Source organism: Buteo buteo, chromosome 2 (genome assembly GCF_964188355.1).
Source record: "Buteo buteo chromosome 2, bButBut1.hap1.1, whole genome shotgun sequence".
NCBI lineage: Eukaryota > Metazoa > Chordata > Aves > Accipitriformes > Accipitridae > Buteo > Buteo buteo.
This window is the reverse complement of record NC_134172.1, coordinates 76,283,311-76,302,197: the sequence shown is the minus strand read 5'-3', so window position 1 is coordinate 76,302,197 and position 18,887 is coordinate 76,283,311. Positions and strand designations below refer to the sequence as shown.

Here is an 18,887-nt window from a genome sequence, read left to right as displayed (position 1 = left end):
CAGCATGCTTGCAGCTGGGTGAACAGTTAACCAAATTAACTGAGAGCTGTTAAATTATACTCAGAGGAAATGAGAAAGAGGAGGAGCAGTGCTGAGCTCTGACTGGCAAACTCTTGGTGAAATCCTCTCATGGTGACGTTGTCCTTGGCTGGTAGAGGGATGAACATGGTCTTTTAATGGGATTCTTTCTTTTCCTCTTGCTCAAGGCCATAGTTTCTACCCTGTTAGACTGCATGTTGATAAACAGGAGGTACCAGGCGGGGCCATCATTACTAAAAGTATTACAACTTTTGACTTCAAGCCCATTCTGTCTGTGTCCCAGGAGTGGATGCCCAGGGAGAGGCCTTGCAGACTGTGTCTACAGCTGACGGGACAGTTTGGCAGTACGTAGGGGCTGGGATGGGCTCTCCTCCCAGCCGTGCTAGTGCTTGCTGCGCAGAGATGGTCAGTCACTGGGGAAGAAAAGAGGGACAGGTTTTTCTCTAAAGTTGGACCTTCTCTCCTCTGCACAGCAAGAAGTAATGGATAGATAGGGGATTTTAGCCATGTGGGGAGAGGTTGTGGCATCGTACTATGCCATCCTGTACTTTGTACGGGTGTATTGTCTGTTTTTACAAGTCTTCCTTCACAACCAGTTGATGTTCTTGAAATACCAGTGTAAGATTGTCTCTGAGCAAAGGCAGCATTGGGGTGAGCTGCTCATGAGGGAGGTTGTTCATGTGAACAGGAGCATTGGAGAATGACCCAGACCGATGCAGAGTGAAGTGGACCTAAAAGGCTTATTTGCAGAGCAGTGTCATGCTGGAGCTCACTGTGAGTCAATGAGCCCTTCATCTGGGCATGGGGACCAGCCATGTCCTCCCAGGTGAGATTTGCTCGTTGTCTAAAATTTGCCGTGGGAGGGCAGGGCACTCCAAGGAGATTTTATTTTTTTTCCCATTAGCCTGTTGAAGTCTAGTTGGCATTAAAAACTGAGTCAGTTCTTTCCCATTAATTAAAAAAAATATATATATATACTCTCCCTACCTGTGAACTGACAGCTCCCTGAAAAGACTGCTGCTTCTTGCTCTCTCAAAATACTGCTGCCAGATTACATCCCTCAAGTCATGCTTTTTCTTAGCAATTTCAGATTTAGGATGCAAGCACACCAGTTAGTATTAGCAAGCAGGAACTCCCTGATTTTTCCATTTATAGAAAAGCACATTTTTCTGTATGTTTTGGGATTACTAGAGTTTTTGCTGGTATAGTTTTCATTTTGCTAAAATTAGTCGCAAACTCCTGTTAGTTCAAGGAGGAGAATTAAAGCAATGGACCAAGGGCCTTTGAAAATCAGTCTAGAGAACAATGTGGTATTTTTTTCTGCTCAAAGCCATCATCATGTAGGTGGCTGGATTTATTTAGCTGTCTGGATTTGAGTGATGTCAGTTAAATTCCTCTACAATACCAAGCGTTTTTGGGGCATCTGCTCATTGCTGACTTATCTACACGAAGCTGCTTGCAGGCAGTTTGGCTTCTTTGCTTCTGCACATCAGACAGCACAGCACAAACACATGTTACTTCACAGTGGGGGCCATTGATGCCTACCTGTTAGTGCACCTTGTGCCTCCGTGAGCCCAGAGACTGATGTGGATTCTCCATTTTTCTTCTTTGAGCCACTTTTTTCCTTACCCCTCTTTTCAAGTAATACCATATTTCACTGGGAGGAAGATCCTGGTATGAACTGCCACTCCTCCTGCCAGCGACTAATTATGATGCAGATATTTTCCCAGAACACCTGACTCCCAAAAGAATTCCCAGAAGCCTCCTAGAAGCATTTAACGGTCAAAGACAATTGACACCTCAAGGTAAATAATCTGAGAATCTGAAATCCTGACTATAGTTACTGTGTCTTATCTCTAAAGCATTAGGAAGCTGTAAGGGCATCTTTACAGCTACCACTGTGCTGGGCTTCGCTGGTGTTTGCAAGAGGATTAAAGCAACTGGGGAGGGCTGCAGTCCTTGTTGGTTGGGGTACCTGTTCCTCTCCATGTTCTGTGGCCTCAACCTGTTCCCGAGCTGGGCTGCCCTTGTGGGCCAGCATTTGTCCCCCTTTATGGGGTGCCCAAGGCTGTCTGCATTGTGGTGGCAGGAGAGTCTACTTAACCTTTCCCTGAGGGTGTGCTAGTTCAAGTTTAGGCTAAAAGACAAATATTTAAGTCTTGTCTCTAAGGGTTTACTTTACACTTCTCCCAGCAACCTAGAAAGTGCAAAGGCCGTCTCAGCCAAGTGCAGGGTATCTCCTAATGCACAGTGAAAGCCTAGTGTGGGCGAAGTCCTTATCTGTAAGTGACTGAAGCCTCACCCTGAGGAATTCCAGCCATCCCCTTCTGTCCTGACTGCATTTTGCTCTGCTGTGACGCCTCCAGTTACTTGCACCCACCTTGGGCACGTCTGGCTCCAGTAAGTGACACTTGGGTGGGTGGCTGTTGGGCAAACACAGAAAGGGCTGATGCTGAATTCAGAAGCTGGGGTTTAAGCACAACCTCATGTTTGAGCGTGTACAGGTTGGTGCATCAACATCCCCTGAATGCTGCACATGTAGCTGTGTGGCACTTGCTGTTTGCAGCTCCAGGCAGGCATGGATTTAACGGGATGCTTCCCAAACCCCACGTCCTGCCCATACTCCTCCGTGCTTCTCTCCTTGGTGTCAGCTGGCTGAACCTGCTGCGTATCAGGCTCTTGCTGCCGCCCTGTTGGCGGTCATTTCTAAAACTTGGCTATCCAAATCTTCAACTCAGCACTGTGCAGGGTCGTTGAGCCACAAGTGGTGGCACCGCTCTGTCCTGCCTTGCGCCAAGTGCCACAGATTTGGTCGCCCAAGGATTTTTGGCAGGAGGAGTGTGTGGCACTGGCTGGGGAGGGACAACTCGCACAGGAGGATGCTGTGAAGATAAAGCAGTGCTCTGTGTGAAATTAGTGAATGAGCCAAATCCTACTCAGAAGTGGTGTTTAAAGAAAAAAGCCTTTGTGGAAAACGCTCTATCAGCTGTTCACCTAAGCCAAGCTGCTTAGAAAGGGAACAGGGCTGTTTAGAAAATAACATTGTAAAATGTTGGGTTGCCGTTAGTTATGACACTAAGCAGGTTTTGTGCTGGCTGGTAGTTCCGAATCTGTGGTTTCCATGAGAGCGTTTTCTTTGATCTCTCTCAATAAAACTCTTGAATTTTGAGAGAAAAGTTTGAAAATGGGTTGGTGCAAAACTCAGTCCCTCTCCTGTCAAGTCTCGGTGCTCACCTCTCTCCCCAGCCCTGCAGGGATCTTTGAATAGCTACAGCTTTGCAGCTCTGTCCTCTCCCATTGGGCTTGGATCTGTGCAGGGCTCTGGCTCTCTAGTGCCTGTCCTGGGCCAGGCAGGGGCTGGCTGTCACCTCCCGGAGCAGCTGCAGGCTCAGGGCAGCCTGGACACTGCTGTCCCCAAGCCTCTGCCTTGTCCCAGGCTTTCTGGAGGAAGATAAGAGCTAACCTACCTACTAGGGCAGGCAGCTCTGGTTTCTCTCTGAGAGGCGTGGGGCATGCTGAAGGGTTTCTGAGCATGGGTGTGATGAGTTGCAACAGACTCTGCAGATGGTGAAAGGGGATGGGTGGTTGTTTCTAGAACTTGGCTATCAAAATCTTGGCATACAAGCATAGGGGACCTTCTCATTCAGAGCCCTGGAACCCCGCATGAATAATTTGGAAAAACGTCATTTTTAGGAGCAAGGACTTGACACACAGACATATGAGAACAAGGCAGGAGGTGCTGTGGGCAAAAGAGGGAAATTGGGGCAAAGTGTGTTTTGGTACATGCCCATCTTTCAAACACTGACTTTTGTGCTTTTTTTTTTGGGGGGGGGGGGGGGAGGTGTTTGGTCTCAGGGACTTGAGTATTTTATAAAAAGTGACTGGATAAAAAGCCATGTGTGCTTGGAGGGGAAGCACCTTTTTTTGCTGCCTGGAAGGGCTGAAATAGTTCTTGTGTGATTGGAAATAAAAGGTAGGCACATACTTACCAGCAGCTAAATCTTGAGAGATTTTAATAAAGGATTCTGATGTATGGGCTAGGAAGAAAGAAATCTGCTGTAGGACAGCAGAAGCTCAGCAGGGGGGATGGTCAGACTGTTAATGAGTAAATCCATTGCTTCAATGAGAATAAATGATTGCAGGCAAAAGATACAAAAGGGGCAGATCACTGACCTAGAGAAATTCAAAGCAAGTCAGAAGCTCTCTGGCTTTCCACGGCTTTTTCACCTTCCACATACTTATTTGTGGGGATAAAAGGTACACGAAGAAGCTTGATCGCTTATTAGCTTTAGCTTCTGCCACTGCTGGGAAGAGCAGATGCGGTGCCAGCACTGGTAAATGTTTCCAAGCCTGATGAGCATTCACTGTGCCCACAGTAGCTGGGCAGCCGCTTGTCTGAACACTGGTGCCTGGGCTGCGGACAGAGGTGACCTGTGCTCTCAGGGAGCTGCTTTTCCTTGCCACTGTGGACTGGTAACTTCATCCAGGCTTTTTGGCCTCTGCCACGTCTTCCAGGTGGGTTTGTGGCCGCAGTGTTGGGCGAAGGCAGTGCCTGGGGGATGGATGGGCTTGGGAGGAAGCAAAAGCATTGGTCACTTTTGAAAGCTCTAGGGGAGAAAAAAAAAAAACCAAAACAAAACCCCAAACCAACAAAAAAGCACTTTCTGCAGTGATTCTGAAATGGTTCATCTGGGATTTTTTCTGCTTTCTCTGCTTTGGTCTAGGTTTTATGGCTGTTTGGAGCTGCTGCACAGTGACCCAGACTGGGGTGCAGTATGCCCCGAAAGGCTGCAGGTGCCCGCTCTGTGTGTGCCGAAGCCCTTTGGGCTGGCCACTGCTCCCGGCCATGCTGCACGTATCCAGGAGGCCTCATGTGCCCCTAAAGAGTGGGATTTATTGCCCATGTGCTGCGCCGTTGAGCCGCACCTGCTCGCCTGGTCCATCTGATCCTTCCAGGAAATCCCAAGCAAGAATACGACAGTGCTGGTAACGCTATCCACACACGGGGATATTTAGCAGCAGTTAGGAAGAGATGAACTGCTTTGTTTTTACATGGTGCTATTTTAATAAGTCAACACCAAAAGTAATAAATCTGTCCTACAGAAAATTGGAGAGTGGTTGACTATATAAACTATTCCTGCGCACTCCAGTGCTGGGAGTAGAGCTATGCATAGCTGCTGGCCAACATACCTTGCTTGTACTTTTTTTGTCAGAGGACAAAAAAAGGGCCTCTCTTGCTGTTTGTCAAAATGTAGTTGCCAATATTACAACAATCTGAAGTTTTATTTTGCTTCTTAGATGTTACTGTATGGCTTTGTGGCACCTTGGAAGAATATCAGTGAGACTTCACCAGAAATCCCTCACCAAAGAAACACAGGACGTGGCTGGGTCCAGCTTGCTGTCATGTTTCCACACGTGGCTCCCAGAGCTGGAAAACTGAAATCGGTGTCTTGAGAGAGGGAATAGAGGAGAAATGAGCAAGTTTGCCATCATGTGCTGCTTATGCAGGAGGATAGATGGGCAGAGAACGTGAAAAGCAGCTGAATTTCTCCTGCCTCTCTGGATCCTGGTTTTACTCTTCAAATCTTTGCACTGTCACACTGGGCAGTAATCAGAATTATATTGTCATGGGATTTTGGTGCTGAGTAAAGCTGCCCACTATCCAAACGTGCAAAGGGATGGAGTGGGTGGGAGATGGAGGAAATGCCCTCATCTCCATCTTCCTCTCCTGCCTCTGGGACTTGCTCCATCTTTCCAGGCACTGGGGCAGTCACAAGTGATTGTTACTAAGGAAACGTGCTTCAAAACCACTAACAGCAACATCAGCTAGATGTAGGGATGTTACTATTTTCAAAGAAAGTTGGTTGCTAATTAAAATACTCCTGTCAGAATTTCCTGGCTGAAAACTCGTTTCATGAAATCCCAGGCGGTGGTCGAAGGTTGAGTTGGACCTGGCGTGCATTCAGAGGTGGCGAGAGCAAGGGATCTTCTTGTCTTGAGACAAGTGTGTGCATCAAATCTGGTGCTTCACCTCCTTCATGGAGAAGGGAAAAAAATTGCTTAAGAGCCTGGGAGCATAGAAGTTTTTATTCATCTGCCTGATAATAGGATCTAAATAAAGGCTTTGGAAAAACCCCGACCCTTTCTCTTGCAATATTGGTTGGGCAGAACTGCACTGGAACTAAACATGGAATGAAAAGTCTGGCTTTTCTGCCAGCTCTATTTTTAGAGCTACTGCTCCATCTTTGTATCTCTCTGAGTTTTCTCAGCATATGTACTTGAAGCAGGCAATCTGCCTTTATTTTTTCCGGCAGGCTGTGACATTCTGCAAGAGAAGAATGTTGGATGGAGGGACAGGGGACTCACCAGATTTGACAAAAATCCCTCTGAATACCTGAATACCCTCTGAATAGGATGCAGGTGCTGTTCCAGGATTGGGTTCACTGTGGTTACAGACTCATGAATATTTTCTGTGCTCCTTGTAGGAATGACCCTAACCCTTACGTGCTGGAGGGGAGTGGGTGTGCAGTGTTGGCTGGCTTCTTCGTATCCCAAAATTGTGGTCATGACCAGAATAAAATTCAGCAGCGGTTCAACAGTGTGCAGTAGTGCTAATGATAGGTTTGGGCATGGAGCAGAGGAATCATGTTTGGCTTTGAGAGTGGGAGCAGGATACGAGTATCTGAACTGGGCTTCAGCTGAGACACTGCAGCTGATCCAGCACTATCGAGCAAGAACCTAGAGTTGTTCTTGTTCTTTCCTGTGAAAAGAAGCAATAAAAGATAAAAAGTTAGCGCTCTAGCCCTGGTCTTGGATATTTAACCCTGCCAGTGGGGTTGGGGCTGGCCTTTCAGAGAGCTCCCAGCAAGCATGGACAGTTTTCCCCAGTGCCCAATGTGCGTACATGCATGTACATGCACAAACCTACATCTCCCATGACTTAAAATGTACTGAAATGTCATTTTCTTTCAGCTAGAGAGGGCTCATGTGGGTCATGAGCCTGCGTGCTGCCTGACCCTGCCGCTCCCCTGTCCCAGGAGCACTTACGCCAGGGCTTACAACCAGCAGCACTAATTGTTTTTTTGGCTCTTGTTTTCACTTTGTAAAACACTGAGCCCTAGGCTTGGTTTTGTGTCAAGTTTCAGTGTTTGTGCAAAAACTGATTCTCACCGTGCACCAATTTGGCTGGAGCATAACCTATGCTCTTCAGAGGCAGGGGACTTCTGAGAGCTAGAAGCCTGCGAGTTCAGACTTGAGGACATTTAATTAGGAACATTTCTTTCCAGCATGAAACTGGACAGTGAGGAAGACCCCCCAGAACCTCCAGGGGATTTACTGACTATAAACTTGTAGCTGGCTTTGCAAAAAGATAAATGCAGAAGATAGGGATGTGCCTCGCATTTCTAATTTTATGTTTGTGGTGGTTGTTCATTCAGAGCAGAGGCTCTGTTAGTGCCTGACACCAGAACACATGCAGGTATGCTGGAGCCACAGTGAATTTTGTCCAGCTATACCAGATTCCAGCAGGAGCATTAATTTGTTCCTTGTAGAATAAAGCCAGAGGAGGATTTACAGTGGAGGGAAGGTGTAACTTCACTGGCTGGTACTCAGCCCTGTTCCCATGCCAAGAGGCAGATGTTAAGCTGTGAGAACTGGTCCTGCAGAGAAAGCAGCTGCCTGAGCTGAAGCCTCTTGGGCTTCACTAACAAATAACAGCTCTGCTGAGAGGGTAAGCAGACAGAAAATGATACTCCTCCAAAAAAGCTTAGTCTCGTATGCCTTGACAACACATGGGTTGCAGAGGGGAATTAAGGCAGCATTTAGATCTCTTTTTCCTCAGTTTTTAGCAACTTGAAAAGGATGTCTGTTTCTCCCCTGATTGGGCTTGCAAGTCTTTTGGCAGCAGGGAACTGTGTTGGGTGACCACTTTGATTCCTTCATTCTGGACAGCACCAGTCCTTACCAGTGCAAACCCTGAGAGTAGCGACAAATCCCACCCTCCTGCCCATTCACAGCTGGAGAATGGTCTCTGACCTGCTGTGCTTTAGGATCATGCAAATTTCCAAGCTGGAAATTCAATCCTTCCCCAAGCATCTCACTCAAGCCCCCTTAGCCTACACCCAGGTGTAAGTTCAGGTGCCACCAGCCTGTGGTGGGAACCACAGCAATCCCTGATAAGTGGAGGAGAGGATGCCCTGGAGCCAGAGGAGCATCCGGCAGGAGCCTGAGGAAGTTCTTGTCTGTGTGTCCTGCTGAGGAGGAGACAGAGCTGGTGCCAATCCGCAGGGCTGCACCCGTCCTCTTGCTCCATACCCTCACAACAGCGCTCAGCCCTCCTTGTCTGAATGACAATAACATGACATGTGCTTTATGGATGACTTGGTAGATTTAAATGCCTCTTCCTTGTCTCTTTTTCCCTTTAAAAAGTCTTCTATGGATTGTCAGGGCTATTTTGGAGGCATGTTATTATTAGTACTCGTTCTCCGGTTCAGCGATGTGTGTGGCCAGGGCAGGGCTGAGGTGCAGGCTGCTGTTCTGGCCCTCTTGCAGCTGGTTATGGCTGGGGCGAGTGGGCTGAGAAGGGCACAGAGCTGTCCTTTTCCTCCCCTTGTAGAAGTGTCCCTCTGGATACCTGTTAGTCTTTGGGGGATGTATGCTTATACAGCACCAGCTTTGTATGAGGAGGGACTCCTGAGCTATAAATCTCTGCTTTTCAAGCGCTCGACTCCCTTTTGGGTTGTTTTTGACGTTAGGAATTTTCTCTGATAAGAGTACTTTATTTGCCTTTAAATATCACTTTGTGACAGGATGATGGAGTGGGGATTCTTGGAGCGAGCCCGTGCCAGCCGGGGAAGGGAAATTCTGCTGGTGCTTTTGTTTCTCTCTAGCACTGACATTTTAGCTCTTTAAAGAGTACGTTTATTTTATTCTTGGCAGGTGTGTGTGTACACATCAGTGTCCAGACAAATGGGAGCAGCCCAGTGTTGGAGCTGTGCTAAAGCCAAGTGGGTCTCCTGCTCTCCCCTGCCCGTGGCACCTGGGGAAGAGGAGCTGTGCTGGGGCTTTGCTGCAACCGACTTCAAAACACAGGTTGTGTGGGTGAAGCAGGGCTGCCACGTGGAGAGCCTCAAAAACAAAAAAAAAGAAGGATTTTGTGATATTGTGTGCAAGGTGCAGTCGGATGTTCCCAGGCTGGCAGTCGAGGGTGTCACCTGTTGCCCTAAGAACAACCCAAAAGCCAAGTCTCCCAGAGCAGCTTCATAGCTGGTTTATAGTGCTGCCTGCTCAGGTCAAGGCTAAGTCTAAGGTGTTGCCCAGCTCAACCTCCTGAGTATGGCCTGTAGTCACAAAGTCTGTGTTTTGTTTGCATTCAGACTGGTGGGAGCTGAGCTCCCTAATCTGGCTCTCTCCAGCAGCCGTGTCATATCACGATCCTTTTAGATACGGAGGATTTTGTTCCACAGGCTGCTTGTGAGCAGCAAGATCGGCAAAGTGCAAACTTGTTTATTCAGCTTGGATACCACTACGCTCTCCCTGGTTTTTATGATGCCTCAAGCAGCCAACTAACTTTGTGTTCCTTCCTTTCAGCTCTTCCACGTAGCGTATGTCCTGATCAAATTTGCCAATTCCCCTCGTCCTGACCTCTGGGTGCTGGAGCGATCTACTGACTTCGGCCTTACCTACGAGCCCTGGCAGTACTTTGCCTGTAAGTATGCCAGTGTTACAAGAGACCTGCAGCTTAGTGCCAGGTAGCGAGGCCACAGTGAAGATGGCTCTTCGTGCAAGTACGAGGCTGGGTTTGGAGTTGTTTCTGTGTCATTGCTGCGATGCGGTACGTGTCCTCTGTCTCTTCTGCCCAATAAGGCTGTAAGAGTTGAAGCTTAGATCAGAACAGCTGGGTGAAGTTGTGGTGCTCCTCAGGGCAGGATAAATTCTTTGCTCTCTGCGACTAACTGTATTTTTTGAAGTATTATTGGTGCCCACCCAAATCTATGTGGATGCTAAAGTTGGTACCAGTGCCAGTAGTTGAGCATTGCTGATCTAGGTCTGGAATATGAGATTTCTTCTCATCTCCTCCCTGCCCTTCTCTGTCTCTCTGCCCCATACTGTATCCAGACTGGTGTATTTCAGCTCCTCCAGAAGTAAACCAGCGGCTCGCTTCCAAGTCGCTGCTGTAACAGAAAAGTCTGGAGGCAGAAAACGGTCCCTTTGCACTTACAGTACCGGAGATCGGATACAGCCTGTGCAGGGCGGGGAACCGCTGTCCTGCCACTGTGCAAGGTGGGGCCAGAGACAGCCGGCTGGAAAGGGTGGCGTCCGAGATCCAGTCTGTGCATTTGACTTCCCCATTCTCTGATTAAAACCTGATCCCTTTAGAAACAGCTGGTTCTACAAAACTCTTCTCCCAGAGGGTCTAGGGGGTAGCCGGATGCGGAGGAACTTGTTAACCACCAGCCCCTCCCAGAAGCAGCAGCAGTAATTGGGAGAAGATGTGAGTTAAGATCTACAGCCAGAGCTTAAAACCTGGCAAGGAAGGACCTTGGAGCACTCAGAGACCTTGCCCTGGGCTGCCCCTAAAGGCTCATATTTCTGGCTTACCTGTCAGCCTATGCTTTAGATTTGCTGGCCTTTTCTTGTGCAGGAAAGTGCTGCAGACATTTTACCTGCTGTGTTGCCTTAGCATGGTAGCTCCTCTTCAGTGCGGATGTTTTCCCCTCTGCTGTGTGCTAGTGGGGAATTACTGCTGTCAAATTGCCTGCTTTGCCTTTTTCGATCTTCTCTGAGAATTTCCCTTCCAGCTCTGAAGCCTCTCTTGGGGCCTGTTACAGTCACGTTATTGCATGGTCTGGGGCTGAGTGGGGAGCTCTTGCCCTGCTTGCTTTTCCTGCATGTAGTGGCAACGCTGTAACGTCTGCAGTCCGCTTCCCTCCGCAACATCAGGCCCTGTTACCACCCCCCTTGGGAAGTGCCATGCAGTGACACAGCCCAGTGGAAAATTCCCATGGAAATAAAGAGGTGGCGGCTCCAAAACCTGCCAGATTTGCTAGTACAAGAAGTCCTTTGCGGAGGTTTATTTTTGGCATGGAGAATTCTGTAGGTGGTCTAATAAAAACACTGGTCAGTTCAGTAACAGAGTTAAAAGCAGTCAGCAGAAATGTAAGCGTTCTCGAGAGACACCAGCGAGCCTTGCCGTGGGTGACACCGTCCCTGCCGGCTCAGCGCTGCCCCTCGAGCCCTGCTCATCATGGGAGGTGTTCGATTCCCCAGGCTGCCCCATGCCCCCCAGCCAGGCTGCTGAAGTGCTTTTGGGCTTAGCTCTGTGGGAGGAGGGAAGAAATGACTGTCGTGGAAAGCATCTGTCAGTGCAGCTGATGGGCTTTCTCGGGGAGGAGGGCCGAAGGGACCGTAGCAATGCAAATCCTCCGCGCATCGCAGTGGGGAGGCACTGTGCTTTCCTCAGCCACCAAAGGAGAAGCAGGACCTCTGGGAAGAGATTTATGGTGGTGTTTATCTACATGAAAGGTTCCCCACACAGCGTTTCAAATGGGGATAAGACATGAAAGATGCCCGGTCCCAGCTGTCCATCCAGGCCTACAGAGCCTTGCCTGCCCCAGCTCATTGTCTTGTGCAGGATCAAGGTGCAGGATTAGCCCGTTTCGTTTCACCTTGCTGGCCAGTGCCACCGTGGAGGGGAAGGCAGCCATAGTGCAGAGCGAGGCTCTGTCCTTTTCTCCGCTGAGGGCAGGCTTCTGCAGTCAGCTGTTTCCTTAAAGCATTGCTGGGGTTTAAGACTGATGGGTTACTCAGTTTTATCTCAGAGTGCCCAGCTTCTGGCTCGCACAGTCATGTAGATTTGCAATAACTGGAGGAGTTCTTTGGTTTTCCTGAGGAGGTGCTCTTGCTGAGCATCCTGTTTCCATACCTAGCCGTGGCAGTGCTCTGGCAATCAATCATCTTGAGCCAATGGTGACAGGCTCCTTGTCTGAGGCTTCAGAATAAATTGCCTTTAAAAAAGCATCTGGTGAAGCAAAGCTTGGCGGCCAGAGATATGATGTTAAATGTTTCCACACTATCTTCCTGTGGATGCAACTGAGCTCCTGCTGGTGCCAAAACAGTGTTTTGTGGAGTGAGGCCACGTTGCTGGAGACAAGGTGTGGGTGGGTGCAAGCCAGAGGTGAAGGCAGGGGAGGCGGAAGCTCTCTGTGCTCCCCCCTTCCTGTTCCTCCTGCCTGGCTTAGCCTACTAGTGCAGCACATGGAGTGAGGGGCATGCCTTCTGGAGGCACATTGCAACAGATTTTGGATCATTCCCATGAATTAGGTTAACATTTCCCCATCAGCTCCCTGTGTGAGCTGAGCAGCGCTGGCACAGCAGCAGGTTGTGCCGGCTGCCTTTTCTACCACCTTCTCCCTGTGGAAACACCCTCAGGAGTGGTGCAGCGATGCGTGCTTTGGCACACGCTGCTTGAGAGCTCTTGGCACAGGTGAAACGGGAGTGGGAAAGAGCAGCAGCCTTTGTCCCAGGCTCTTCCCCAGGGGAACAGCCCCAGAGAGTGGCCTGAGAGTGGCACTGTGTAAGTTTTTGCATGGGTAGACGTGGGTGCTAGCCACTCTGCACTGTCATGTCTTTGAACTGCCCCAGCACGTTCACTGTGGTTTGGTTGGCTCTGCCAGCAGAGGGACACTGGACATCCTGGGGACGAAGGTGCTGGACTCGTAGGGAAGCCAGGACATTCCTACAGCTGCAAGGAAATTTTTGGTATGCGGTGTCCCCAAAGCAGGTTGCAGGGCCAGCAGTGTGACTGCCTGGTGGTGCCTGTCCCCTGGCTTTAGCCAGCCTTGCATTGCCACTTAGTGGCAGGAGCCCTCGATTGCTGTCCCCAAGGGGTGGTTCTGGGCGGCTTTGGCATTTGTTTTGCAGTGTTGGTTTAAGGGCAATTGCAGAGTTCAGAGTAAGGTGGGAGAAGGAGACATCCTGCATGCATTTGCTCTGCCTCTCCCAAACACTGCAGGTCCCCACCCCACACCTGCGTGCCCATCCTGCCTGGTGGGAGGTGTTGCAGCGGTGGCTGTGGTTTGTGGTTGCTCCCATTGTGTGGATCTGTGCTGGCTCACTCTTCAGGACTTACCCAAGAAGTTAAGGAGCCACGTGAACATGACTGTACAAGCACCTACATCAGGAGCAGAGCTCTAGCAGCAAACAGCCCTTCATCAGTTCAGCAGAAGCAGTGTAGCAAATCCAGTGCCAGCAAGGCAACAAGTTCAGACCAGGGTTAGATCTCAAGCTGGTTAAACTGTGAGCTTAATGCCAAAATTAAGGAGTGGGTTTCTCTGCAGGTGGTTGCAGTAGGTACAATGGCCATTGTCACTTTCTTCATTTATGTCAATGAGGTAATTTGGGGGATTTTCTGACCATGCCTATTACTCTCATAGTGACTGGCTCCTTTAGTGGAGTACATGTATGTTAGCAATGACGGAGTTAATGATACAAAGCAATCTGTATGTAGTAAATGCTTAACAAAGAGTATACACCCTTGTCTCCTGTTGGTCAGTGTGGGAAAATCAATGCAGGGCTCTGAATTGTTCCTTTTCTTTTACTGCTCTCATCTCTGGTTGATGAACAGCTTCCAAGAGGGACTGCATTGAAAAGTTTGGACTGCAAACTGTGGATCGTATCACCAAGGATGACCATGCCATCTGCACTACTGAATACTCCCGGATCGTGCCTTTAGAAAACGGGGAGGTGAGCAATTACACGTTTTCATCCCCTGGAGTTTCCAGGATTTCTCAGTGACTGTAGGTACTCTTATTAATTGGTTCTCTCTTGACTTTTGGATGCCACTTAAACTACTCAGTTAAACCAAATGAGACTGGTAGGTAACTGATTCCGTTGTCTTGAAGGGAGGTAAAGATTGGGTTTGGCTGAGGGAGAGATTAATCTCCTCCCACCTCACAGGATTATGCAGATTTGTTTTCATAGAGTCATAGACTGGTTTGGGTTGGAAGGGACCTTAAAGATCATCTAGTTCCAACCCCCCTGCCATGGGCAGGGGCACCTTCCACTAGACCAGGTTGCTCAAAGTCCCATCCAACTTGACCTTTTCCCTCCTTGCATTCACAGATTGTTGTCTCTCTGGTAAATGGACGCCCAGGAGCCATGAACTTCTCCTACTCTCCTCTCCTGCGGAATTTCACGAAAGCCACCAACATCAGACTGCGCTTCCTGCAGACAAACACTCTGCTCGGGCACCTGATGGGCAAAGCTTTAAGGGACCCTACAGTGACAAGGAGGGTAAGGCAGGCCTTGATACCTCTTGCTAATGAGGTGGAAGTGTTTGAGGGCTGTGCGTGCCACCTCTGGGGAGGAGACATCCCTGGATGTTGCCCTTGGGGATTTTCTCTCTCTGTGCTTGTGCTCCCCAAGCTGAAGGCATCTGCAGCAGATGCCACTGCTGCTGTGGCTGGAGCTGGAAGCTGCTTGGGAAGAACTGTGCTTAGTACCAACAATGTGAAACTGGGAAACATTTCTTGGTGTCACATGTGGCTTTCTGGCTGTGCTGGAAGACCCAGCTTGTAGTTAATGGACTCTGTTAGTGGTGGTGGATCTTAGCATAGGCAGATATTGCAGCCTATGAGGTCCAGCTTGTCACTGTAAGGGAAATATCCCAACACATCATTTTACTGGGTAAAGCCCTGCTGAATCCTAAGTAGGGCAGTTATGAAGCTTATTCATAAAGATGTTAATGGCCGACTTCTCTTGTGCTCTCTAGTATTACTACAGCATCAAAGATATCAGCATTGGAGGGCGCTGTGTCTGCCATGGCCATGCAGACGTCTGTGATGCCAAAGACCCTAATGACCCTTACAGGTACATTTCTCAAAGTCTCAGTTCTGTGTAAAAGTGTTTGAATTGTTGTGCTAAGAATGAAAGACACCGGTGCGAGTTGTGTCCTGTCCTGAGCTCGTAATTGTGCCAACACTGTTGTTTGTGGCTCTGCCCTGACAATGAATCGGAAACTGGTCCAGCCAAAGTAGCAAAAATTAAACATTTTGTCAGGCTATTTTTCAGCCAGATCAGCTCCCTGGTCTGGTTTCCCTGCCCACAACTTTGCCATCCCCATGGGAACAGAGTGCTGGAATTGGGGGGTGCACAAAGCCGATACTGTTGTTGAACATGGAGGTTTCTCATCAAAGCTGAGGGCTGGTTTCTGAACTTGTTCAGAGAAGTCTCTTGCTTCCCATGTGGCTTCTTAAGAACTGGGGCAATGCTCTAATAAATAGATGGTCTCCCAAGAAACCAGAGACTCTACTGCCCACTTCTACTCATTAGAACCATAAATTGGTTATGTATGTAGCTAAACAACTGCTCTTTGCCAAAGTACAAGAGCATGCAAAGCAGTTACATTTTGGCTCATGGGACTCTTCCCATCCGCCTTGGCAACTTAAAATGCCAAAGAGCTGCTTCAAACCATGAAAGTGTTGCTTCTTAGCCATCTGTTTGCAGCCTGAATGTTGCCTTTATGAAAGGGATGGTAGATTCAGCTGGACGAGGGAAGCTTATATTTCTTTCTCATCAGGATCATGTAGAGGTTTTGGATCTTCTAAAATAAAATTCCAGTGACTCCCAGCCAAGGTTAAAGCTGCTAAGTATTAAAACAAAGATATATTGGTAAGCAAGTCTGCCTTAGTGTGCCAAACTCTCCGACAAAGGGAAGTTCATAAATATTTGAATGTACAGTTCCTTGGTTTTGTTTTAGACTTTGCTGGATGCACAGTACACCTGTGTACTGGGGCAAAAGGGCTTCATGGCGTAAAGTGATTCTTTAACATAGAAACACCATGACACTTCTCGGGTGTATCGATGGCTCGGGGCTCTTCAGGAAGGGAGGGGAAAATTAAGGGAGGAGAGATGAGTTGGGAACCCTTGTTCAATGCCACTTCTGCTGATCACTGTCACTGCCTCCCAGAATTCCCCTCCTCCACTCTCATTTGGATGCATTTGGCATTTTTGTTCTTGGCCCCAAGCTCTGCTGTAATGTTGCAGCACATGTTCGTAAGCAGCTGTTGCATTTCACCCAGAGCAGATTGCACTTGCCTGGAGGAAAAACATTTCCTACTTGGGTGCTTTGTACAGTCAGCAGATAACATCTGTAAAGCCTCTTGGGATACATCAGGACAAAGATGCTGGGTGAACAGAATAACTTCTCATGGCATTGCTGTACCCTGTTAACAAGCGCAGGAGCACAGAGAAGTCAGCAGAAATACGATACTTTCAGCTCAGAAAATGAGTAATTGGTGAAACGCTGCCATTCTCCAAGGCTCCAGCAGCAGCTGTGTCCAGCCTTCCCGCTGAAGCGGGCACTGCTGGGCAGTCATCCCAGCCCTCCTGCCCTGACGTTGCACAGAGCCAGCATGGTGATACCTGCCATAATGCTGCGTGACAAGAGGCATTGCAGAGGCAGCTGGGGCTCAGACACACTGTCACTTCTTGTCACGGGCCCCAGCTGTCATAAACATGTCATTTCTTCAGAAATCTGTGCAACCCGTCTGAGTAGGAGGTGCAGTGTTGTCCCTCTGCACATGTCCTGCCTCTTCAGATGCTGTTGTGTGACAGCAACAGGGCAAGGAAGTGCAAACAGAGGGAGGCAAGGAATGTGAATTGGCTGGGCCCTGTTGAAAATCCCAGTTATGTCTCAGCCTGTCTGGGAGGTCTCTGCTTCTCATTTTAACTTCTCTCTTCTGCACATGCCTGTTTCTTGTGCCTGTTGCCCAGAAAGGCAGGATGAGCACTTTGATAGAGCTGAGGTGAGCTAGAAATCTTGGCAAAGACTTTAGGACGTGATGGAGCATGTTCGTGAGCTGACTTCCTGGCCATAAATGATAATGTTTATCCAGCTTTTGGAAAGTTTCTCTGAAGTGCCAAGTTACAGAGGCTGCACATCCAGCTGTGTTAAGTTGGCAGCAAGTCTGGTCCCCATGTGAGTGTGTATGTGCAAGGGCCTACAGCGTGGGGGCAGATACAACCTCCTCAAGGGTCTTCACACTTTTCACAACTGTCTCTCTGCCCCAATATTGGATGGGCTGAGTTAAGCAGAGGGAAGGAATGTTCTCCTGGTTAAAGGTGAACACCACCAGGTTCAGGCACCAATCTTTCTGCTGGCAAACCCCATGAGCAGCGAGATAAGCATCAGCAAGGACCTGGCACATTGCAGATGGAGGGCCCAGGAATCGTGTGTTAACACATGGCTGCTGTTGATGTGAGCTTAGGAGAACCCTGCAAGTGCTCTGCATCTGTCTGATAACAGCAACTGTTTCCGTGGGTTCACTGCCCCATCACGGATGGTACAAGCAAGAGAGGAGACAACTGGAGAGTCCAGCTGCTGCTTCTGTGCCTGATGCTGAAGATAATCAGCAAGACAACAGCAGCCTGGCTGGTCAGAAGCAGATTTGCAGGAGGAGATCAAGAATGCTTTCCCACTGCTGGATCCTGAATGCTAGCTTGCTCCTTCCCATTTTGGAAGGGAAAGCAGCATGTGTGCTGGTAGCTTTGTGCCCTCTGTGAGTCCCTTTTGTGGGTGGTTTTCCCTCAGTACAGTCAGAAGCAGTTAGAGGAAGGGGCTTTTTTTTCTTGATTGTGCTACTCAATGTCCCACTCAAATCCAGATGCTGTAGCACTTGTGTGGCACTTGTAGCACTGACACACACAGCTGCTCGCTGGAAACTGTTTATAGGCTCTGTTACTAGGCATTAACTCCAGTGGGAAGACTGGTTTTATTTTTTACGACAGGACGACCAGGAAATATGTGCTATGTGAACACAACCGCTCCCTCTTCTTCCTTGTATATATTCAATCAATGAAACATGTAAATATTGTAGCTTATGCACGTTTGTCCATAATTCATTAGCAGCATGGACTTGGCACAAGGTGCAGTAAAGCTGCCATGATAGATGAGCTCTCTGAGAGGTCATTGCTAACTGGACAGCAGAGACTAAATAAATAGCTCCTTCTCCATCTGAAACGTGCATCTTTACTAATTGAGTGCCATCTTTTTGCATTCTGGGAACTGAACCAGTGCTTTTCAAACATCTCGGATGTTAAAGAGCCAGGGTGTGTGGCTGGAGCCATGTCCTCCAGCCAGGGAGATTAACACTGCTCAGCAGGTTTATAAGTTCCTTGACTCAGTGACCATCATTCTCCACACATATGTATATGGACATTAATCTTGATCTCCAGCTGCTGCTGTGGAAAAAAAAACATAAAATTTTGTTTCCTTGTAAGTGCTGAGTGGTAGCCAGGTGAGAGGTCTGCGGCTGGTTTCATTACAGAGGTACAGCCAAGGTTTGCCTCTCCTTGAGTCTCCCCCTTCAGTCTGCAAAACACAGGGAGAACGAAGTTGCTGGTGAATGTTTCAGGGCTCATTTTTGCCGCTTAGGCTCCAGCCAACCTCTCAGGGACTCGGTTTCATGCCTGGATTCTGCCGGCCACAAACCAGCCTGTGAATATGGGTAGGGATGGGGCATCATTGAGTGCTCAAAGAGCTGACTGCAGCCAAGCTTTCCATGGCGTTTGCAAGAGGAGGACCGCCAGCAGGGCTGGGACCTCCTGCCTCTCAACCCCTCTGGCTGAAGCAAATATGCTGAGTGTGGATCCTGCCCGCATTCCCCCAAACTTTCAGATCATCCCATATTTCATTAAAATGAGTTCATTTGTCCCATGCCTCTGCCTGGCTATTCACTGTACATACACTTGCAGGTCCCACATCTTAAAAATACGTGTAGGTGGAAACCATGATACTCAGCTCATTGCAGCCATGGAAGAGTGTGTCTGCATTCCTGCATTTCACCCAG

General features: G+C 48.7%; 1 protein-coding gene across 2 annotated transcripts in view; it reads left to right on the top strand.

Annotated features, from left to right (window-relative positions):
* The window catches only part of LAMA5 (laminin subunit alpha 5), a 97,386-nt gene that overhangs the window by 31,072 nt on the left and 47,427 nt on the right, over window positions 1–18,887 (top strand). For both annotated transcript variants that reach the window (XM_075020480.1, XM_075020473.1), the window contains exons 3-6: window positions 9,628–9,745; window positions 13,664–13,782; window positions 14,161–14,331; window positions 14,810–14,907. In XM_075020480.1, coding sequence (XP_074876581.1) covers window positions 9,628–9,745; window positions 13,664–13,782; window positions 14,161–14,331; window positions 14,810–14,907 — 506 coding nt within the window. The remainder of the gene's footprint in view (window positions 1–9,627; window positions 9,746–13,663; window positions 13,783–14,160; window positions 14,332–14,809; window positions 14,908–18,887) is intronic.